This window comes from Mizuhopecten yessoensis, unplaced genomic scaffold (assembly GCF_002113885.1).
Source record: "Mizuhopecten yessoensis strain PY_sf001 unplaced genomic scaffold, ASM211388v2 scaffold10087, whole genome shotgun sequence".
Lineage (NCBI taxonomy): Eukaryota > Metazoa > Mollusca > Bivalvia > Pectinida > Pectinidae > Mizuhopecten > Mizuhopecten yessoensis.
In genome coordinates this window covers 275860-300083 of record NW_018408372.1, presented here as the reverse complement: position 1 = coordinate 300083, position 24224 = coordinate 275860, and the positions used below count along the sequence as shown (strand labels likewise).

At 35.5% G+C, this 24224-nt stretch overlaps 2 protein-coding genes across 2 annotated transcripts in view; one reads left to right on the top strand and one right to left on the bottom strand.

Moving 5' to 3' along the window:
- The first annotated feature begins 287 nt into the window (after window positions 1–287).
- On the top strand, window positions 288–3561 carry LOC110459473 (perlucin-like). Its single transcript, XM_021511754.1, has 5 exons — window positions 288–380; window positions 1701–1780; window positions 2351–2441; window positions 2954–3170; window positions 3447–3561. Exons 1-5 carry the CDS (start codon window positions 314–316, stop codon window positions 3478–3480), a joined length of 489 nt encoding a protein of 162 aa, XP_021367429.1. The 5' UTR covers window positions 288–313; the 3' UTR covers window positions 3481–3561.
- Window positions 3562–4545: 984 nt separating this feature from the next.
- Window positions 4546–24224, bottom strand: part of LOC110459475 (fibrocystin-L-like) — an 81170-nt gene continuing 61491 nt past the window's right edge. The window contains exons 43-58 of the mRNA XM_021511755.1: window positions 23358–23582; window positions 21979–22257; window positions 21308–21550; window positions 20844–20999; window positions 19463–19696; window positions 18075–18782; window positions 17102–17255; window positions 16435–16670; window positions 14349–14594; window positions 13401–13937; window positions 12610–12947; window positions 11049–11453; window positions 10313–10703; window positions 9800–9963; window positions 8928–9393; window positions 4546–6951 (exon numbers count right to left, since the gene is read on the bottom strand). Coding sequence (XP_021367430.1) covers window positions 6563–6951; window positions 8928–9393; window positions 9800–9963; window positions 10313–10703; window positions 11049–11453; window positions 12610–12947; window positions 13401–13937; window positions 14349–14594; window positions 16435–16670; window positions 17102–17255; window positions 18075–18782; window positions 19463–19696; window positions 20844–20999; window positions 21308–21550; window positions 21979–22257; window positions 23358–23582 — 5171 coding nt within the window. The 3' untranslated portion in view covers window positions 4546–6562. The remainder of the gene's footprint in view (window positions 6952–8927; window positions 9394–9799; window positions 9964–10312; window positions 10704–11048; window positions 11454–12609; window positions 12948–13400; window positions 13938–14348; window positions 14595–16434; window positions 16671–17101; window positions 17256–18074; window positions 18783–19462; window positions 19697–20843; window positions 21000–21307; window positions 21551–21978; window positions 22258–23357; window positions 23583–24224) is intronic.

Sequence of the window (24224 nt, the reverse complement as noted above, 5' to 3'; positions counted from 1 at the left end):
TCTACTTACATCACTTGGAGAATATAGCGACAGTATTCCAATTGTTAATTTACATTCCCAATTTCGGTAATTCTTCTTCATTATTGAAATGACCATGTAATACATGTAGCTAAGAGCTAAGAGACCAGCTGAACGCTCGAGTGAGGACCCCTCTTCAATTTTTGCATAAAGTACTAACCAAGCACGACAACGTATACAGATGTAAAGAAATTCTTTCCACGGATAACTTCAATGCAATCTAATGTTATCTTATCTGACTCTATAACAGCCATAGGGACCTATGATAAGGGGACATGTCTAGGCATTGTCGTTTATGTTACACAAGATGGCTGCTTGGATGTGTGTTCTGCTGCTACTGTTTGTGGCGATCACACCAGAAGGTAAACTTATGCCCTAATATATAATAACTTGTACGTTTCATGATCACAGTTAATACATTATTTGTATGTGGGACCTTAGATTTTGATGTTTTCGTCGCTGCCTTCCTCTGAGAAAACACCGAAGAAACGAAATTGATATTATCTCCCAATTGCAACATGAAGGATCTATTTCGTTTGGTTTCTCCTGTTTCTACGTTTTTGTGGTGTTTTCCCTTTAGACACCAGTCTAAGTATGAACTGTTGCAAGGACGACGCTACAGACAAACAAACGAAAGCAGTTGATGGATGTGAAATCTAATTTCTTTCTTAAATTAATAGTGCATGCTTTATGTGTATTGCAAAGTATGACCGTCTCCCTCCATAGGTAACGTTTACATTCACCTAATGTCGATATTATCTTTTGAAGTTGCAAAAACGTATATATTATATAGTTGAAATACTCTCTGCAGTGATACATCTCACTGCATGTGTATGTTCCAAGGCGAATAATGTTGGGGCCCAGCATAATCAGTAAATTTCTTCTGTGTTTTCTACTAAGAGGACATTTAAGAGACAAACATCGATCTTCAGCCCCCATTGAAACTCTTTGGAACTTTTTCTGTTTCCTTTCTTTTCTGTCTTCTTTCTTTTCCGTCTGCTTTTTCTACCCTGCGATGTCCTCCTAGGCATCCGTCCTCATATGGTGTGCGAGGACGTTAAAACACAAACAAACAAATAGCTTCATCAAAGAGGCGTAAAGATTAACAGAAGAATTGTAGGACAGTTTGCCAGATAGTGTATACATAAATGGGAACATTATTGGGAAGTGTTCATGTAATTGCAACTGGCGACACGTGATATGAAGAAATGTTATCAAAGTAATAATTTGACATATAGATAATGATAAAAGAGAACACTGAGGGCAAAAAGGCGAGAGTCACACAAATAAAAGATACATTGTAAAAGGCAAATTCATTTGTAAACAATTACAAGAAAAGGACTCGGTGCTGAGCTTTATCATTACACGATTTAGGAAATTAGTAATATAAAGAGTTTTCTTTTTTTATAAAACACTAGCTAGATTTAGTGTCACCCTCGGTAGACTATGATTGACCACCACTGTAAATGACATAATCGTAGACATTAAACAGGTGAAAATGTACATACACTAGATTTCTTTATAACAAATATTGTATTACATTGTAAAGCGGATAAATGGTATTAATGAATACGATAAATGTTTTAATTACTCATCTGAACACAGATATTTGTACATGCGTACTATTATTTAAGTTACATACATTATATCCCTCATTACAAAAAGAAAAGGGCGATTTTCAGGCTGTCCTCTAGGCTGGGTGCAAGGACCTAGTAGCTGCTTCTTCTTTAGTCAGTTTGGTGGAACGTGGGCGGATGCGAACGTAAGTATTTACAATAGAACACATGACTCGGTTCATTTTATTATTTGTCATTGTATCTTATACCTAATGGAATGTAATGGTTATAAGGCGCAGTCATTATTTTCACTGACTGACTACTTGGTATTGTGACTTCACTGAGTCAAGTAACCCTTTAATAAACACTTGATGCTTTTGTTTATGTGTTTCAATTTCCAACAATATTAGTACTGAACACATTATTCAGGGTTTGCTGTTTAATTCAAATATTTTCATTTAAAAACAATTTTAGACAAAACGAAATTCATTTGATTTCATTTCAACATTTTGTTTTGGCAAAGCCTGTATAATTCCTCTCCAGATGTACTCATTATACTTAATATGCATGAAGTTGTCACATTAAACTTTTTTAAATTAAAATCATGCATATAATACTAACATTTACATATTTACATTATTTAGTAAGTAAAGTATGACTAAAATAATGAATAATTATAATTACATATATATTAAATTCAGAGCTTTTGTTTTAAAAAAGATATGTTTCCTCCCCCGTTACGGTCTTTAAATTTCTTCCACAATTCTATTTTTAAGGCTATTTGTAAAGGATTCGAGACAAAACTTGCTGAACCAGCAGATGAGATTACATTCGCTTTTCTGGCTGGACATGCGGCGTCTGAACATCGTATAGTATTCCTTTGTTTCCATAGCAACTGTCATGTTTATCAATGGTATTTTGTAATTAATAGTGTAATATGTTTCATGGTCATTGACTTGTCTCTTTATTCAATATCGCGTCTTATAGCGCTGTAGTTTTTGACACATGTTAACCGGTTATGAACTGAAACAAAGACTTACTGGTGTATTTTTCGGTTGCACGTTGCCATTGGAGCATATGCATCTATGAGTTTACAGATAACTTATTACAAAGGCAGTACAAACTAGTGTTTCCCTTGGCATACCTTGTCGTGTTTAGTCACCCTAAACCTATTATGTCTCGAACGATTTCATAGTCAATGCTATATCGGTTGTAGTCTCTTAATGAGACAACTGAAATATATCAATGTACAACTAACCGGTATAACATTTGTCTCTCAGACAGTAAACACTTTGGTTTACTTGGGCATGCCTTTCATTAAGTAGTAATCTCCCTAAATATTGAGGTTTTTTTTGTAATATTTTATTTTTATCTCGCAGCTCTTCATAGTCAGTTCTATCTCGGTGGAAGTGACATGTTCGTTGAGGGCGTATGGGAATGGTCATCAACGAAAACACAAGTAAACCCAAACCACTGGGAACCTGGAAACCCTAGTGACGATAATAACAACGGAGACTGTTTGACCCTCAATGCTCCACTTAAGGAACTCAACGATGTTCAGTGTACGGCTATATTTGCGTTCATTTGCGAAGCAGAGTAAGTGACATTTTATGAACATTAACATTATTCAATTATTATGCTGTGAAGGGTAGAGAATGTAAGCAAACGTAGGTCCGCTAACTTAATAGTTGATAAAGGCATGGCATTTAAAAGACATTAAGGCAGTTAAACTTATTAACAACTTGAAGATAAAATTGATATCGTTTTCATACCAGATTATTGTTCGCAGTACTTAATGGAAAATTTTATTCGTGTTATATCGTCTAATTTTAGTCAACATCTCGAAAATATAATATTTAACTTTTTAATTAGGTCAGGTGAACCGGAACAAGTTGTAATTGGATGAAGACGGACATTATTTAACAGGAAATTAGTCTTCCTATCTGGTTTGTTGATGTTAACAAAAGCAAGACTAATAAAAGTGTATATTAACTTTAGTTTGTACCGTCGTCATTGCAAACACATTTCACCTGTGATTGTACCTCCATTGAAATAATTATATTTATTACTCTGATCCTTACTTCAAAATCTACCTAAATGACAATCTCCTGTGTTTGGCTCATGTGTATCTGTGAGCCTTCTCTGGTGTTTGCACACTTTGATATTTGTGATAACTGAAAGCAACTAAACACTGCTCTCCCAAGCATAGGTGTACTCCGCAGACTTGATGAGAAGGTATCTATGTGAAGGAGGATATGTAGGAATGACTATGTGAATTACTCGTTCTTTTTTAAATAGTCAGATACAAGAAAACGAGTTTTTTTCTATTTTCTTCAGAAAGAAATGTTTATAAGATACAATTTCAACTTTCTCTATAGGAATATCCATCTAATTTCTAATTTTGTTTGCACTTCAATGAAATTGTTAAATTATCTCACATCTGAATTTGATAAAGGGACTAATGTTGACTCAGAGACACTCAGTTTAAGGACACCTCTACTGTATCTGTTGTACTCTCCGTTGTTTTTTGATGACATAAGAGCATTATCAAATGAGAAAATCGCGAGTTTTTCCGGGGTTTTTTTTCACTATGAGATCCGAATGAAAGCTGCCAGTAATTAATACTAGCTTCCTGTTAGCGTACACTACGGACTCGTCGTAAAGCCTTTACAATAGTTGGATACATGTTTGCACCCATACCGCATACGTAAATAAAGACAGTATGTAGTAGAAAGTATGTAAACATGGTAAGCTATAAACTTGTGAGGCAAAACGTTAGCTATTTCATGGACTAAATTTGTACTTCTGTTAAGAACCATAAAGCTTATCAAAGGAAACAAAACAAGATTGATTTTGATATATAATGACACATTTTTATTTCATCTTTTAAAAACAATAATAAACATGCTTAATTTGTTTTTAAAAATCAACCAATTCTTTGTTTTATCAATTTGTCAGAAAATACAATAATTAATAATAATAAAAAATTAAAATCTTCTAAAATTTTCAACATTGAGGCCATGGATTGACTTTTGAAAACAAAATTGTCTACGATGAATTAACCAGAATTTGTATAATTTAGCAATAAGTGATTACTAAACAACAGAGTGTTTTGGTTACATGCATATAAAAAAATGGCTGAATTAAAAAAAATCAAACATTTGTTGTTGCATTAATTTATCAGAAAATAACGAATGGTTGCAAAGAAACTATGCATTTTAATTTTCTATAATTTTCAACTTTGATACCTTGGATTGACGTTTAAAGCATAAAATATTTATATTTCCTACGTTTAAAATGGTTTATTAAACATAAGTAATAAGTTATGTATAACATTCCCAACATTATAAACCCTCATCGCTTATAGCGTAATTATATCCATATTATATTATTATCATGGCACAAAATACAATAATTATCGTTTTTACATTAAAATGTTATTTTCGTGCTTACAAGCCATTAAGGCCCAACTGCGGATTTTAGTCGTATATCGGTTGAATATATTTTGTATAGTTAATCGTGGACTCTGATAAATACATGCACAGTTGGTGATCAAATAAATATCGTGACTGACAATGCTTACAAGCATACAACAGATATCGCCTGCTTCGGAGCGGCCATGCAGATCTAGTGAATCAAGAAAGAGAACTTATATACTCAGAAAACTGTCCCTTCGGTTAAAAACTCTGCTTTCAGTTGTAAATCAGAATAAAGCCTTTTCATAATAATCGCAAACTACTACGTAATATGCTTCAAGTTAGTAAATATAATTACAAATGTTCTTTTATGATTTTATGTTTTTTTGACAATTAATTCTACATAATTTATCTATATAAGAATCGTTTATTTATGTTATTGAAAATACAATTTTATTCATTATTCAATTTTCCCGTTTTATGCAATCAAAAACTTTAAACATGAATTTCAAGAGTGTGGCCTCATTTGTATACTTTGGTGTGTTTGCCAAACAACAACAGTGTCAGTCGAGGTTATTTTTTTATTATTAAACTAAGTTTCTTAATAAGAATTAGGCAACGATTTTAAAAACGATTTTTATTTTTGTTTTATTTTGGTATTTTGGTATTTAGGATGTGCATTCCTGTTAAAATAAAGTCTTAACAGTCACGCCATTCCGGAATTTAGGTAATACAGCTTTACAAAATGTGTCTCCCTGACAATTAACAATTCGAAAGAAACACCGGATATCAAAAAAAAATATGTATACCATTAGTCACTGATGTAACAGTAGATTAAGGAACAGCGGATGAAAACATTTTAAGAACATCTTTCAGAAGTTGTTATTCATTTATGATAAGATATGTTAAATGCATGATATCTACAATGAAAACAAATGTTATCCCATGTGCTTTATACCTGCAGATGTTGTTTGGTTATTTATACAATCCTGCATACAAATGCTTTGATCAGTTCTTTTATATAAAACGATGTTTCAGTTAAAGATGCTAAGAATTTAAAAACAATTTCTTCAATGGTAAATTTAGTCTGATAACATTTCATGTAATATATCTAACCAAGATGTAAATTGAAAACCCACAAATAATTAGCATATGGTCTTATGTTATCAAAATTGTATTACAGACTTTTTCTTACGTGTTTTAATCCCCAAACCTAGTTTAGCATGATTTGTTATGTATATTAAATCACGTTTTTACCAAATTAAGCACACAGGAAAACATTATGTTCATTTAAATTCAAAGACCATATTATTTATATTTTTTTCTTTCTGTTAAAATATGAAGCTTACTTTATGAAAAATTCCCTCTGTGTATAAAAAGTTAATAATAATGGCAAATGTATAGGTTTTTTTTATCATTTCTATGTATGTTACTGCGACCATTTCAACTTCTTCACCGAACAATTATTAGCAAAAGCAATATGCATTGCTAAAATATCTCTGAGATTGTGAAATTTGCGAAACTCTGGTGAAAGTAAGCTGATTGTCGTTTTAGCCTGCGATTCAAAATGTCCTATTTCCATTTGCCATGCCCAGTGTAAAAGGATGGCGTACTCCTACCACTTTTGTCTGAAAGAACAACAGGCTCCGTCTGGTACCCTGCATTGGAAACACCAAGCACAACAGGTTCCCTTGTATTGGAGCCAGAATGATGAAGGGACGTTGGCGTGCCTGAACTAGACAGTGGTTCAGTGTAGATTCCACGAGTGTTCATCATTGGAGACCGCTGAACATAGATTGTAGGGGTACTACTTCTCGAGGAGGGGCCCCCGTTCCTCTCCGATGGCACATATCTAGTAGTTGGTCCAGTGATATACGCGTATTTCTCCTCCTTTAGATGGCCCAATTTGTCGGTGTAGATGGTATCAACATTCTGGCGGTAAGGATGTGATATCCTGCGTCCTACAACATAAAGAAAAGAAAAACAATGTACAGACAAGTAAGAGGGAATAGTCTTACACATTGTCCAGTCTGCGGAATCTAATTCATACTTGCTCTTCTTTGCTACACTATTTAAATACGAGCTGTATCTCTAATAAAATGTCTAGAATCTACTAAATCTTACATATGTGGCGGTTGAAGAGTACTTATATAAATCTCAAACACAATATTAAATACTTCGAGGTTTTAGGTGAGTACTGTTTCTGTCCAAAGTGTTGAAAGACCTTGCTAATAAGTTATATTTATTTGTTACAAAAAAAATTTGTGATACAAATGGTCGCCTTTTCGACATTAAGTAAAACAATTGTTACGTTTTAAAAAACAAATTTATGTGATTATGTTTAATTAAACGAAAGCTATGTTTCTTCTTCAAAGTTACTTGTTGTATCTAGCTGCAAGATAAGTTTTATGAATGATTTTGTTTAATTTTGTTAACTTTGATGATAAAGTTTAACATATAAAAAGGTTAATTATTTGAGAACAGATAGTTTTGTAATTAATGTAGACAGAACACGTAAGAAATCAGTGAGTTGGAGCAAGGATATCCTGTTAACCCTGACAGGGACTGGGAGAAACCACCAGAAAGGCTTTGTTTGTTTTCGTTTAAAGTTAAACGTTCGTTTTATTAGCAGTGAGGTGTCTTTAGAAATAGAAGTTTACTATTGAGAGAGAACAGCAGATCATTGAAAGTAACTATTGTGACCAGTGGCCTACTGGAAATTGTTATAATACCACTTGTGTTGTATCCAGACGTGTTTGTTCAACGACAGTGTATTTTATAATAGTATTTATGTTGATACACTGTATTTATATATATATGTAACATTATGTATGTTGAGATCCCATATTTATGTAAAAGTAATTATGAAGAAATTTCATACTTATTTCATAGTAGATATGTAGATATCTTAAATGTTTGTTAGGGTTATTAAGCTTGAGATCCAATATATATTGTAGAAATTGATTTAAAATGGCGTTCTAAATTGAGATATCAGCCTGACTCATCTTTTTGAATACCAAATAAATATTGATTTTACAGTAATTACTTCCTCTTTTTTGTGTTACAGTATGCATGTTCACAACCCAATATATGCGTGAGTGTATTGAGTTGATATAGCGAGAACTTACATTATTTATTTCATTTGTTTATGGTCCTCATTTTACATAAAAATGATACTTGAGTACAAACCATTAATACGATCGCATAATTGATCAACATTATCTTAATATAATAAAAGAATGATAGAGAAGTTTCTTCTACTGTGTCAACAATGTAAATCTAGCCGATATCCAGGTGATGTCAAGCAATCAAAACGTGAACCGAGGCAACGGCAACAGCACAACATAGCACACATTGTATTACACAAGCAAGCACAATGTTTCCTAACAATGGCATAATTACTACTTTAATATATTAAAACTTTCTTAACCTCTTTATCACCCTACATATTTCGAAACAATGTACTTAATTCTGTTCGACATCAGTTGTTGTGTTTGTGATTCTCTATTTATTTTAGGTGTTTGAAACATGAAGTTTTTTCAGGAATTATGAACCTTCCCCTTGTACAATGAGCAGGCTTTATATTTTATGTTTAGTTCTGATTGAGTGCTTATAAAAGATAGTATGTGAAATATTTTCTTAAATAGACCGATCTTTGTTTATAATCTTTAATCTTCTACATTAATGGTCAGAGAAGTCAAAATTGAAAAATAACTTTAGTTAATTACTTCAACTTTCTCATCGGACAAGGTAGAAGCATTTAGTTTTGCACATATGTCAACAAAATTGTAATATACTCCTGGTGTGTGTGACAAAAAATAATTGCACATATCGTATAAAGCATTATCAGATACGCATTGGAAATTAAACCAACATGAAAACCAACCTTTTATATCTTAGAACAAAGATCGTCGCCTGATCTTACTTAGGAACTTACCATTCCTGTAGCTTCGCGCCTTATTGCATTTAAAGACAATCACTACAATGGCCGCAATCGGAATCGCAAGTACAGCTACAATTATGACGATCAATATCGAGGTCGACATTCCTTCTGATGAAGGCATTGTTTCAGCGGTCGTCGCCGCCGATGATGAAGTCGGGATAGATGGCGATGTCGTGGATGTTGAGGTTGGCGTAGCCGTGGAAGTCGACGTTAATGTAGACATTGAAGGTGATGCTGATGTCGATGTTGACGTGGAAGTTGACGTTGATGTCGATGTTGACGTGGAAGGTGACGTTGTTGACGTGGAAGGTGACGTTGATGTCGACGTAAATGTTGACTTTGACGTCGACGTAGTTGCTGACGTTGATGTCGACGTCGAACTTGACGTCGACGTAGATGTTGACGTTGACGTCGATGTAGTTGCTGACGTTGAAGTCGACGTACTGGCTGTTGTCGGTAGCTAGAAAATAACGGAAAACGGTCATGACCTGATGGTGGTCTTGTACAAAAAAATCTTATATATTATTAAGGTTTCTCATTGAAAAAATGTGTGATGATAATTGATATCAATAACCATAAATTTATTTGAAAAATATTCTTTTTAATAAATTGTTTTTAATCAAACGTGTAGTCAAAAAATAAACATTAAGTATCGTTAACTATCGACAATTTAGTATGAAAATATAACAGTATTAACTACAAATATAATTCTTGAATAGAAAATAGTTAAAATATTGGAGTAAACATGCATGAAAGTTGATCTTATATACTCCGGTATACATGTTCTATAAAATTCATAGCTACTATACGTACCTGTTGTATTACATAACTATCATAAATTGTCAATGGAGAGTGACTTTACTCACGTCGATAAGTGCGCTACAGTTACTTCCATTGAACGTGGGATTTCCTGACAGTGGTACAGATACTCCATTAAACACTATGCTGGTGGTGTTTGTACACGCTCCCTGTATCATTGAGTCAACGGCGGAGGGATTTCCAGACACAGTAAAAGTGACAATGATGCTCCCTTCAAACATATATAACCAAACTTTAATTTAATTGCATACATGATCATACATTAACAAAACAATAACGTCTGTTTTACGGGGTTTTCACTACAGAAGTCCAGTTAAAATTCTGGTAGTTCTACAAATAACTCAATCAGGTAGATACATAACTTGATAAGTCAAAAAGTGAAATAATTATTGTATATACAATTGTATAGTCAAACCGTTGTATGCTGCATAATGTTATAGAACATTATATAATATCTCTAGTTATTTTCTCATGTCTTTATCTTGTTTTAAATGTTAATCTTATTCACCACAAAATGAGAACCAAAGCAGTTATTTCCGGGAGTACCAGACAATACTTACCTCTCGTTACACTGACGAGATCAACGCGTGTTTCAGGATTTTCTTTTGCAAATGTGTTGGTCACAGCAGTTCCGAAGTGCAGAGCGGTCACGTCGTCTTTTATGACGTCATCATAGGCTGCGTTGAATGTTGTTTCAACGAGTTTGCTTGTAGAGTTTTCCGCTGTCATCGATGAGTTGACAGCGATAGATACTTCCTCATAAAAATCATACTCGACAGGAGAGGATACTACGTGGAACTTTAGAAAATACAGTCCGTAGCTGGTGAAGGTGAGGTCGTCAAATACAGCCCTACTATTTACACTATCAAATAACACTTGTTTAGTTCCTTCCATGGAGCCGAGAGGAACAGCCTTCGTGTTAAGTCCAACGGTTACTGTCCAATTATGACCCTTCAAATTAAAAAATATAGTAATCAAATGATATCTTTAGTGTTTCTTATTTTATAAACCTTATCTTACAGTTACGAAATATCCAAAATCATTGCCTATGTTATATGACAAAAATGTAACAGGCATTTTTTATCATTATGTCCATGTCTTGGAGGACAATGAAGTAAACATGCATAATAATACGTAAATAAATATGCATACAACTGGTGATCGCACTTAACCCGAGACTTGTATTTGTCTATGAACATATATATAATTAGAAAGAGAAATAGACTAGTGTATAGACTACTTTCATGCATCGAAGCAAACGTCACGTGTCAGATGTATTTATCAATAGTTGCTTACCCTCCAAGATGCATCCGAGATCCGTGTGTTAGTGGAGTTATCATAGAGCTCGATATCTATTGCTACGGTGCTATTTTCGACGATGGTGGTTGATAGAATGGTTACCACTGGTTTGATCATACGGGGTTGAATGGTAAGCGGCTGTGAAGAGATATGAAGTCTACGGCCAGAAGTAGGCGTAGTTAGATTGAAGTCAATTGCAAACATTGTGCCGGATTCAGAAATGACAAGGTCAGTGAAATTTGCCCAGCCATCAACAAATACGACAGTTGTTGTTCCCTGTAGCTGGGCGTTTGGATTGTATGAGAGACCCTGTGCTGGCACCGATTGGGTTGTATCCTCTCGTAGATAGGCCGTCACGCTCCATTTCTCACCATCTGTTCCCAGTTGTGTAACAGACATACCCTAAAATGAATATACGCATCATTCAACATGTGAATCACAATTTATCAACAATTGTATGACGTCATAGCAACAATACCATGACGTCACGGCAACAATACAATGACGTCAAGTCGACAATTCAGTCGCATAACATCAATATTATCTTGCATTGATGTAACGTCTATATAAAATACATAAGAGGGTAAACAGGGTAAGAGAAAAATAATCATTCACCCCCTTGGGAGTGAAACAGGTTGATCTCAACCCTCGGGATAAGATTCTTAAGCTGTCAAATACTCGACAAGCTTCGTGTTTGACAACTTAAGAATCTTTCCCCTCGGGTTGAGAGTACCCCGTCTCACCCTCAAGGGGGTGAAAGATTATATTAGGTTTATCCCGGACAGATGACCCACATTTTACACCTTCGAGATATTTCCTATCCCCATTCCTTCACGTGTTAGATTCTACCAATCAACAGTCGCATGGCATAATAATAATAATTGGAGGTTCTTATATACTGCTTTATCACAACCTAGTTCCTAGGTCGTCTCAAAGCGGTTCACAAATCATCATCCGTGGTTATAGGGCCTTTGCAACCAGACAATACATTTCTCAACTCCATGTGGAGCATACAGCCGGAGCTGCCATTTCGGCGCTAACAGCTAGCATTCAAAAATTCTAGCACTGCCCAACCACATACTTATTTACAGCTAAGTAGATTTGAAAAACCGGAGTAAAGTATCTTGCTAAAAGATACAACACATTGCCGTGCCGTGGCGCGAACCCCCAGCCCTTCGGTCACGATCCCGGCGTCCTACCACTGAACTACCGTACCCCCTTCATAAATCTACCACTTTGAAATGTCCTTGCAACAACCAACCTAAATGTTTGGTAAGCAACCTGTTGTTATACCCCATGCATGCAAAAAACATACAATATATATGAATAGCATATATCTCCTAATACACAAACATAAATGCGTGGGGTATGTGTTGAATGTCGTTGTTTTTTATTTGTAAATAATGGGCTAGAATTTTGATATTTTCAATTAACAACACCTTTACCTTAATCACAATAGGTCCACTGAATAGACATAATGTACATATAAAACAAGAATTATGTTTGCGTCCAACCAACATTTAATTGACTAATACAAATGGTGTATAAGATAGCTTACCAGTTCATCTAACACCTGTATCTTCGGCTGTGTGTTGAGTATGTGCGTTTCGTAGTTTTGTTCCGGCTGAGTGTGTATAGAGAAGGCATCAACTTTCACAAGTGATGTCAATTTTTCCGAGTCGTCAGAGTAGTTCGCCTGGACTGACCACTCCTCAGTACCAGGCTCAGGTAGAGGAGCGCTTACCACAACGTTGGAAACTGTCGTGTTTAAAACCGCATTGATGTCTCCCAACTGTACTTCATCCGCAAACTTCTTTGTCATGTTTTTCGTTTGTTCAAAAGTCAATGTCGCATTATTGTCCCCATAAGACAACGTCCCATTGTTTTCCTCGACAGCTGAAATGGAAAAATTACGGTTAAAAATAAGTACATCAATTTACAAAGCGAACTGACAAAGAAGGAAAATGCGTCAGAATTGAAAGAGAAAGGAGGAAGAACACGGAAACAGGAGATTGGGAATATATGGTTTATAGGAATGTGTTTTTCAGAATAACGAGTACTAAAACAATGTTTATACATAGAGAAAATATCAACAGCCAGAAACAAAGATTAAAAGTAAAACATTATTGGGGGAAATCAATGATGACCGAGAATATAGCGAAATTCCCCGCGATAAATTCAAGTAGAGAGTACATATTGTCATTGGTATACCTGCATGTATTTGTCTGCCATGGTTGTTATTTATCTATAAAATATATCCAAAATATTTATAATATTAATACGTACGTGAAGAAATAGTCACTTTTCATAAAAAAAATATTACACGATAGCTTATTAAACATTACTTACTTTCTGAAGGAGGTTCCGATATCTCGAATTCTACTTTAGCTGTAGATTGACGCCTTTTTCGTCTGGTGTCCTCCCGAATAACATTCATCACTCGGATTTTATTTGGTGGAATAGCAAAGAATAGAGCCAGGTTCCAGACCAAGTTCTCACCAAAGAAGGACTCCTCTTCGTTTAAAGCAGGAACATCAAAAGCTATGATAATGGCGGGCTTTGTGATGATGACAACGGGAGTGTTTCCTCTGACAAGTACATACAAGATGCTTTTATCCCTATCAAAGTAGTTTGTTCCTGATGTAGCATTTGACGTTGCATTCGGAACAAACTCACCTTGAGTTGTCGGTTGTTTAATTGTATAACTTCCTCCATCTAATTCTGCATTCGTCGCTAACACCAGGTTTTTACCAAGATAGACGTCCCGTCGGTACGATTTTGCGTACCAGATGCCAATGACTACTGCCTGGCTAGAGTCAGAGTTCAGTAAAAACAGACGTAGTGACTGAGGACTGGTGCTACTAAAGTGCACTTGATAGGATTTACCTGAAAAAAGTTGTGGTAGTAATCATTGTCAAACTAAATAAAAAATACAACTGTACAAAGTATTTCCTAATATCGAAAAGTGTCGGCGATTGCAATGACTTTTTTATTGTATTTTTGAGTGGATTTTTTAATGGAATACATATCCTGTTGCAACAGTCTTCAGGGTCAAATTGTTCCTATTTTTATCAAAAACAAGTCATCCCAAAAAAACTGTATTTGAGTAGATGTGTCTTTAAAGTGTAATAATCTAGCCTTCATAGCCTGATAGGAAAAGGACTCTTATTTTTCACAAACTTACAGGGCTGCTGTAAAGGGTGAGCCTGGAACAAGACATTTTATAACCAAAATATCATTATATACTAGCTTACCATCAGCAAAGTATGCTTAACAAGCAAGAATGTTCAAACATACCTGTAGCAACAATTGCCATAAATGTGGAGATACGCTTGCGACAGGTGTAACCGCTACACCAGCCATGATCTTGGGGTCCGTTGATAAGGTCAAGGTATCCATCTCCTAGGATGGCGACGGGTGACAGGCGTCGAAATTCCGAGTCGGCGTCCATGCTTTCTATAATAAGCATCTCATAGTCCAAATCATGGCACTCGTACGCCTGCCACATATCGCGGTATTGACACTGTGAGTTCCGAATGATCCCTTAAAGACAAGACGCAACTTTAATATATGATATACTAAGAATCTGAACATGTCTTATTTATAATTATTATTTTGCTTCACTCTAGACCAACGGCTCAACACATGTAACTAAGGTGAATATGTGCAAATACCACACCCTCTATAAAAAAATGACCAGGTATACACTTTCTGTTAGTAGAAAACATTAAACTGACAATCCTACCCAACCATAACACATACAAACTTCCAACACTCCACCAAAACTCCGAAAAAGAGATGGAAGCAAAACTTTGTTTTCCACGAAAATACGCGTTTTATGGGGTTTTCCGATCAAATCTAGGGGGAAAAAAAGGTTGTTAACTAAGCAATCAGGGAGCAATACAAATTATACTAGTAATTAATTATTCCACACATCTTATAGGCGGAAACTAAGTTAAGATGCGGAACGTGACTATTTGCAACGTCCATAAAAGTTCTCTGATAGATTTTATCTGTTTCAATCAAGTATGTCCTGATAACTAGAACGTGCTCTAGATTAGTGAGACGACAGAAACATCAGTATGGGGCGTTTGTCTTCTGGTATGCGTCCTCTAGCAGTTAATGAGACGACAGAGACATCAGTATTGGGCGTTTGTCTTCTGGTATGCGTCCTCAGGCGGTTAATGAGACGACAGAGACATCAGTATGGGGCGTCCTCTAGCTGTTAATGAGACGACAGAGACATCAGTATTAGGCGTTTGTCTTCTGGTATGCGTCCTCAGGCGGTTAATGAGACGACAGAGACATCAGTATGGGGCGTTTGTCTTCTGGTATGCGTCCTCTGGCGGTTAATCAGGCGACAGAGACATCGGTATGGGGCGTTTGTCTTCTGGTATGCGTCCTCTGGCGGTTAATCAGACGACAGAGACATCAGTATTGGGCGTTTGTCTTCTGGTATGAGTCCTCTGGCGGTTAATCAGACGACATAGACATCAGTATTGGGCGTTTATCGGCTGGTATGCGTCCTCTGGCGGTTAATGAGACGACAGAGACATCAGTATTGGGCGTCCTCTGGCGGTTAATGAGACGACAGAGACATCAGTATTTGGCGTTTGTCCTCTGGTTAGCGTCCTCTGGCGGTTAATGAGACGACAGAGACATCAGTATGGGGCGTTTGTCTTCTGGTATGCGTCCTCTAGCGGTTAATGAGACGACAGAGACATCAGCATGGGGCGTCCTCTAGCGGTTAATGCAGAATTACTTGTCAATGAATACACTGATACAGTATATATATATATATATATAATCATGACACAAATATGTAGATTATGATAAAAAAAATAAAGCAACCTGAAATTCCAGGCTTTCAATTCGAGTTGACTCCTCTATACCGTACTTTTTTAATTGTTTTGTATACTGACTTAATCTTTGTGTATAATGTTACACATGTCATAGCTTTTAATGCTTTTTTTAGGTGTCGAACCTGGGACTTCCGGTCTACTAGTCTGACGCTCTTCATAATGAGCAAAAGTGACATTATTTCTACTCGAGTCGGTAGGAAGCTGCTAGAATTTAGTGGATGACAGCAGTATAGGTTGGGAAATGGTCTAGAATGATCTCCAATCACATGAACGAATCGAAAGTCAATCACAATTCTGGTATTTCATTTTACTATAACGGTAAGGAAAATATTGAGCGGCGGAATCAAAACTGTCAGTCTTGTCTTCGAGTTTGGCAGTTAATAATTTGAAGAAGGAGTAACAGTAGAGACAGAATGGTCCGAACCTCAATTGTTGATGCATTTTGGTCTCTTGGATACACATGGTTGTTTCAACGAATCTGTATAAGTGGGATCATGAAACAAGACAATATGAAGACGTACCTTTATGGGGGGCTGTAACATTAACAGGAATTTGACGTCCATTTGAGTCAGTCAACAAAGACGTCGGTATCCTGTGGTCACCAAGATTTCTCTTTGTACCGGCATTCCATTCAAATTCTGACTCTGGGATGACTGCCCCTGGTTTCCCCTTTAAGAACGTTCCGTCTAAATCTTTGATGAGAAGTTTCTTCAATCCATCACAGTTCATATCCACACAATCACCATCGTTGATTTCCCTGAAAGAGTGTTTAACAATATATCTTTTTTTTTAATATTATTGAGAATCAATTTAGAATTAATTTAGTTTGTACTTTTTGTTCATTTCGTTCAGGTATTTTTGGATGATCATGTTGCCCTTTGAACGGTACATACAGTCATACTCGCTTGTTGTGTGGTGAAATATTTATATATTGCGTTCATTCGAGGGGAGATGAGAATTAAAAAGCCATTAGTGGAAACTCTACTAGCTAAAGATTCTGAATGAAGAACATTTTTCGATGTATAATGCTTACTTTAAAGATATAGCTCCAAATCGGTGAAATGTGTGTTATGCAATCATCTTTTGGGATTTTTTTTCGGTGTAACTGCTTAGTTATGTGTGTAGACCTTGATACATTAAAATTCTGCCTTAAGTGTCCATTCAGCCTTCCAGGTTCGGAACACTTACCCAAGGTTTGGTCTAGGTATCCTGACCAGGTTGCAATCATTTCGTGTAGTATTTTGTATCTCGATTGGATGTTGTCCATCGCCATTGTTTGGGTCACCTGACACGACAACATCGTCTCTTCCACAGGTTGTGTTAAAATTCCAAAATATCATATCTGAAAATAATCAAATACATGAATTTCAAATAGAACATAAATAAAAATGTGTCAATTTTTTTTTTAGGAAATATGTTAATCCCGACATTGGAATGTTTTTTTCCCGGTGTTTTAATGCAGACTGCAGTACTGGTTTTAATACTGTCAACTTGTTTGGTACAGTTCTAAACGAGTACTGTTTAACATACATAAAGCTATTGATATCATACATATAGATTTTCACGAAATGAAAAAATAAATATCTACATATTTGTCTCTAAGTTGTGCTTAAAATAACCAGTAGAAACACAAGGAAAGGAAACACTTGCTTAAAAGATAGTAATTCGGAGCAAAAAGTAAAACAAAGAAATATCTGCTGCAATAATGAAGGGTTCGAGTCACGGCACGGCAAGGCACTGTATTGTATCTTTGAGCAAGATACTTTACTCCGTTTTTTCAAATCTACTCAGCTGTCAATTTTATCAGCAATGACCTCTGACTTCGGAGTTAGACCACACGCTCATTTAAACAACATGTGACGTAGACTAACCCCTAGACAGATGAAGCAGGACAACACATATTACAATTAAGTGCGTAAGTTGGGATAACGTAACCATTAAGTGAACTGTAGTGCCATTTTGTCTATTTGATTAGGTCGTCATCCTGATACAACAGTTATCAGTAAAACAATGACGTGTTTTACTGGAATTCGACTTCCAGATCTTTTCCTATTGTTTTCAATTGTGAGGTTGTATAAAATGGCCGGGCTACTAGTTGGTAATTATTTTGGCTAATTACTGTTTCATCTAAGTTGTATTATACCCAAACAGCTACACTTACTTTCAATTCCGTAGTATCCCATGATGGAATTGTATGCCATGATATTGTGTAGAGTCTTTGTCGGAGCTTTGTTGTCACTCGCCATAAATGCACAGGGATATGTACCGATGTGCGCCTCCTTGTTCCCGGGATCTGACCGTTCTCCCACAATCCTTATGTTATTATCTGTCTTGTATGCATCTGAAGTACAGTTGAAAGAGGCAGTTGTTCCTATCATAATACCGTTCCTTAAGTTACAAGTTTTGGGAGCGTACGCATGGGAGACAACGCTGGGGCCCACTACCTGGATATACACTCCGACTCCATTTTCTGCCGATATTAAACCCGATACATCCACCGAGTACCGGTTCTGATAATAAAGGGCGGTTAAACGGATTTTCCAAAAGAAGTAATTTGAAATTTCCACACAGTCTGATTGTGATAACACGTCAGTTGGAAAAATTATAAATCCAAACAGAGAAGTGTGTGCCACGTTCCCTGAAGGTCCGCCCATTGCTCCACACTCGATCCCCTGGACTCTGTACGCAACTCGCTCTGCTCCAGCCACGTGGTTATCTATGAGCTTCAGATTACCCGCTCTATTTCCCTCAATGGCTGCTCCAAACCTGTAGTTTCCTTCCTCAAATCGACCATCATAGACGCTTTCCGATATTATAAGTATAAACAAGTTGCGTTCAATACTGGTGTATCTTGATTCTGTTTTCAAACCTAAAAACAGAAACGTAAAATTGTAAAACTATGTAAAATATTAGCTACATTTAATATGAAGCATCGTTATGATAAAGGATCAAAGTTTTCTAACGTTTCGCCCCTATCACCGTCGGGGGCTGAAGTAAAGGACCACAATATGTTATTAAGGACAGTTTTCAAAACCTTTCTTTATCTAGGAATACAAGATTAACATTATTTCAGTTGGCCAAAATTGTATGGCTATCAATTAAGTTCTTAGTTCTTCCTTTTAGAGATCCCTTAAATGATAAACATTTACTCATTTCGTGCCCTGGCAGTCTCACATGGTTGGTAGCGGGCGGCCTACAAATGAGGTATTGGTGCAAGGAAGAGTTTCTCCATATGAAATTAAAAATTGTAATTAAGGCCCACTTAATGAAGATTTAACAAAAGTTTAACATTGTGTTTTTACAATATCATTAAGTAAACTAATAAATAGTATATTATTAACAATTGAATGGACTAAGATTGCAATGATCTTGGGACGTTGCTTCCCACTACTCACAGACATGCTGTACAATACATACGTGCCCAAGAACACGATATGCGACGTTAAAAAGTCGAGTGTGGTGCCAACCTTACACTTTAGTTGGCACACCTAAAAATACCAAATATTAAGATAAGTGACAATAATTGTTCATCTGCACGAATATGCTTACCGAACCAGACAGTATGGTGGATGATGTTGTCTGTGATATTGAGGTAATGTGTACCAAACACTCCTACTGCAGGAGACATGCCATGGTGGAACGCACACTTAACAACGTAGGACGGACTTTCTTCTGACACATCTCCAACATAAAGATACGCAACAGAAAATCGTGGATCCGAGGGGGACACGAAACCTTCCTGGCCGGTACGGAAGAACTCTACGTTATTAATCCGAGCAAATCCTGTATAACAAGATACAACTTGTAAATATTATCAACTGAGCATTATTGTTATTTTTGCAAACTTAATGTTTTACTGCCGAATTTACAATTCGTACTAACTTACTGCCTATTACGCCCGGTACTACTGCAGATTTTGCGTTATTAGGACACACGTAATAGTTAGTTTGTATTACCGCAAACTTGATAGTGATAGTATATATGTTTGTGTTTTCTATAACTGCCGATTTAATGGAGTTACAGTATATTGACGCTATTATTGCAGATATTACACTATTATTGTAGAATTGATTTCATTTAAGATATTTAAGGTTATTACTAAAATAGATTATTATATTATGTTTTTTATTTTTGTAATTTAACTTTATCCTTTGACTTAAACTTCATAATATTATTGCAAATTTGTTATAATAACTTGTTTTTGTCAAAATGAAAACTTAAAAATTTTCTGCAGACCTGATTTTATTATATTAGAAATTGAATAGTTTAACCCAAACCTTATTTTCGATGTTCTAAGTACAATATGCTTTATATTATCATTGTTTATTATTTTACTTTAGTATATTATACTTACCAATGCTACGTTTACCTAATTAATAATTGAATATAGCATATATATATAGTGATAGATAAAAGAAAAGAGAAGACTTTCTATTTTTCCAGAACATCTCTACAAATTTTCTGTTAATACATATTTCATTTTATAATTGTCGGCATCTGTTTTTGTACTGCATGTTTTATCATATGACAATAGAAGTTATTCTAATGTCTGTTATTTGTCCAGATTTTATAATATAATTACAAACGGCCTTTTACACGCGAATCTTTTACTACACTCCACATTAATCATATCTCTCCTTCCGCATAAGTAAGCATATATAAATAGATTGCTCAGAAATAGCTTGATATATTTTAGCGCTGCAATAAAAAGCTAGGTTTTGGACAAAAACATGATGACCAGCTCCTTTAGCTAGAAACGAGTCTGAGCAAAACTATCATCATTCAATCATACAATCAGGAAGAATGAGGATACTATATGATCAACATTTGTTGTGACTACATATTGTTTTTTGGTAAAATACCAAATGTTTTATTGTTGGGTAAACATAGGTAAACACATTTACCCCTCGCATTGCATGAACCAACTTGCCTGTGTAAAGGGTGTCATTCAGCACCCCTTGTCCAACTAGCACTCGTCCGCCAAATGAGTTAGGAGCCTCTTCTCCGATGATTTTTATATTTCTTGTCAATTTTCCAACCTCGGCTGCCATAGTGACGTTTCTCCCGGCAACGTTTTCAGTGTGGGCTATTGAATGACAAAACATCGAAAAACACATCATGACAACCACACCACAATTGATAAGTAATTTTCGTAGTTTTTGTTATTATATCATAAGAAAAGAGGTACAAAATTGCAATAAGAGCAATAAGAATAATACGGCAAAGCATCGGTGTAACTAATGCATGCCATTATATTTGTATGTGCTTTTCTGTAACCGCTTACAAAAATGTTTAAATGAAGTTGAAGTTGTACAATTCGGTTGGATAATTATTTTCAAATTCTCAAATATTAAGAACACAAACTACAGTGGAATAAAATGTAACCAATCTTACCAATATGTCGGTATTGAACAGTGTCATTCAGTGTTACTTTCTTCCCATCAATCGATGTAATGCGGAACGTCTCTGTCTCCCATGGGTCGTATGATGTAGGAGCAAGCACTATAACGTCCCCTGCTTTCCACTCCACTGCCTGGCAAAATGTGAGCGAGGTATCCCCGGGTGATGCTGTCAAACACAGAGTAGTCCAGGGAATCTCTTCATCTATCCCGTGCAAGTCCAGTCCACCGTATACGGCTAGGAATCAAAATTCAACGTAGTTTAATGCATATCTATTCTTGTTCAATTCCTATTATTAAAAAAAATACATTTTTGTTTATATAATGGTTTTATCATCGTGATTTGTACTGCCACCGACATAATGAAAAATAATTTTGGTTTTTAATTGGTTCTAACTTTTTTTACAACAAATATGAAACAAAATGTAGTACATTACATATACCATTCTTGTCCGCCTGGAAGGAAGCGCACATTTTGGTTTTAGGCTGAATGTTTTGAACCATTAATCGTTTAAGTTCAATTGTCACAAAGAAACCAAAAACAATTTTCCTGTGACACGCCATTTACAATGTACATTGTTTAAGTTCTAAAGTATTGAGTATATTATAAGGAGGAGATATCAACAAAGGAAATCAATGGAATTGCCTCTTTTGATATTGACTTACCAATACTTTTTCTATTGATTGGTATATTTGATCCGGGAAGTAGTTTATCAGTCTTGTCGTCAGGTAATCGCTGCCCTCTCAAAATGATGCAAGCCATTCCTAGAAAACGGTCATCGGGCCAACCAATAATAAGTCGCCCACCAATAATAATGATGTCCGTTACGGTGAAGGTGAAATTACGATAAAAGTTTCCTACTGGCCCATGATCCAATTCCAGGGCGCCATAAAGAATAAGCTTGTCAAGTGTGGGGATCAGAGTATCTGCCACCATCCAAACGCCTGTTGAATATTTAATAGAAATGCTAAATGTAAACAAAGACCAAATATACTACAGCATCAACATATATCAAATATACTGCAACTACTTTTATCATACATATATCATGTGAATACCGTGTAATAAAGCCGTCAGCTAAAATATGTTTATGTTACGTGTGTAATATCACTCCGGAAATGACGAATGATCTAATAGGAACAATCAATGTGACGTCACGTCATTGTGAACCGGATGCAATTTTTCATCGTTTCAGAGGCTGCTAAGTGCAAAATATTCGTTTCTGAGCACAATTATACAGTTTCCTTTGTATTTTATGATAGAAGAATATGTCATTCGTTTCCCTTCATATTATATTTAGGACACTCTTTTTGGATTTTTTCATATTTGCTAGCCAGGCACGCAAACATGAAAAAAGGGAAAGTTATGACAGATTCTCTATATATACCATAGCGAAACTTACAAGAACCGAAAATTACGAAGTATTAAAACACAAAGACCAAATATTGGTTGATATGATTATTCATACACAAGTGTCAAACACAAGCAATATATAACAGCGTTGAGGACGAAATATTCTATAACGTCAACAAATCACAGTGTCGACACAAGAGAACATTATGTACAATGGCAATAGCATGCAACAGCCCAACATTCCATGACCTCTATACACAAAGATAAACTGTACGACAGCCTTAAGACACAACGACAGATATGCCACAGCTGTAACAGGAAAAAGAAATAAACAACAGTTTATTCGATATACACGTGCTTAGCATACTTTGTTATCCCCTATCATATATTAAGACGTCAAACATACATATACCACAGCGAAAAACACAAGGATATAAATCAGTTGAACAAATGAAAAAATAAATTTCGTTTTAATAAGCAAAACACTCGAGAGTTTATATTGCCGATAATTAAATAACGGACTACATTTTATAACACATATGTTAATAATGAATCATTTCTGAATGATCATAAATAAAGCAGTATGACATCTTCTGTAACTAACCTTTCGTGATTGTATTCTTTTTGCTTAAAAGAGTTCCCTGCCCTATGTTGCTTTGTATGTGTATGTGAAAAGGCCATTTCGACTTACCTTTATCGATAACAACGGTATCGTTGTCAACAGGAAGTGCTCCGCCAGGCCATGATGCATTGTCAGACCAAAATGAATGCTGCTCCGGTCTTGCGGTAAGAATCCCTCCTGTGTCAACCGTGGAGGGATCCACACAATCCGGATAGTAACAGTGAATAATTTCTAGGTTGAACAAAAGTTTTTTGCGACCTTCCAAAACTGGTTTGTCCTTTTCGTTGTAGGAAACTATAAACCAATGTATACCATTATATTTATTAAAAACATTCCAAATCCGGATGACATTTACACTAACTTTCATTGTCCTTTTAATTTAAAATCAATGTTTTGACTTCATAATGGTAACGTTGGCAACTACTGGTACTCCTTGTAAGGATGCTTATAACGAATATACTTCCGTAACAATGTTCTTACAATTCATTCAATTCAAGATCTGATAAAAGCTTCATTATCATTAATATTCACGAGTCTTTGACACTATAAAAATTGAATATTCTTTCATCTACACCACATGACTTAATTCTGAATAAGTCACCGTTTGAGGCTATTGTCCATGACATTATTCGAGATTCCTACAAACATTCCCAATGTCGCGTTCTACGTATTTTGAAGAATGTGTTTATAACCAGCATCCTTCTTAAGCAAAAATCACCATTGAAATTCCATTATTGTTTGCTATTGTAGTTATTTAGGCTCATGACATGTTTGATAGATTTTAATATTAAAAAACAAAACATTATGGTTACCTGGTCTTAATTTATATGGTTGTAATTTCTATTAAGGTGAAAACGTCAATAGGACGAACTTCAGAAGATGAACCCAAATCACACACGTGACTTCAATTTGGTAACATATACAGTATGCAAAAAA

What these genes read in the sequence shown, in the direction of transcription:
- LOC110459473 (XM_021511754.1), top strand. Translation starts at nt 314, where the DNA reads ATGTTACACAAGATGGCTGCTTGGATGTGTGTTCTGCTGCTACTGTTT. An exon ending in TGTGGCGATCACACCAGAAG is followed by an intron (nt 381 to 1,700) that starts GTAAACTTATGC and finishes GGCGATTTTCAG; the next exon opens with GCTGTCCTCTAGGCTGGGTG. An exon ending in GCGTTCATTTGCGAAGCAGA is followed by an intron (nt 3,171 to 3,446) that starts GTAAGTGACATT and finishes CTTTTTAATTAG; the next exon opens with GTCAGGTGAACCGGAACAAG.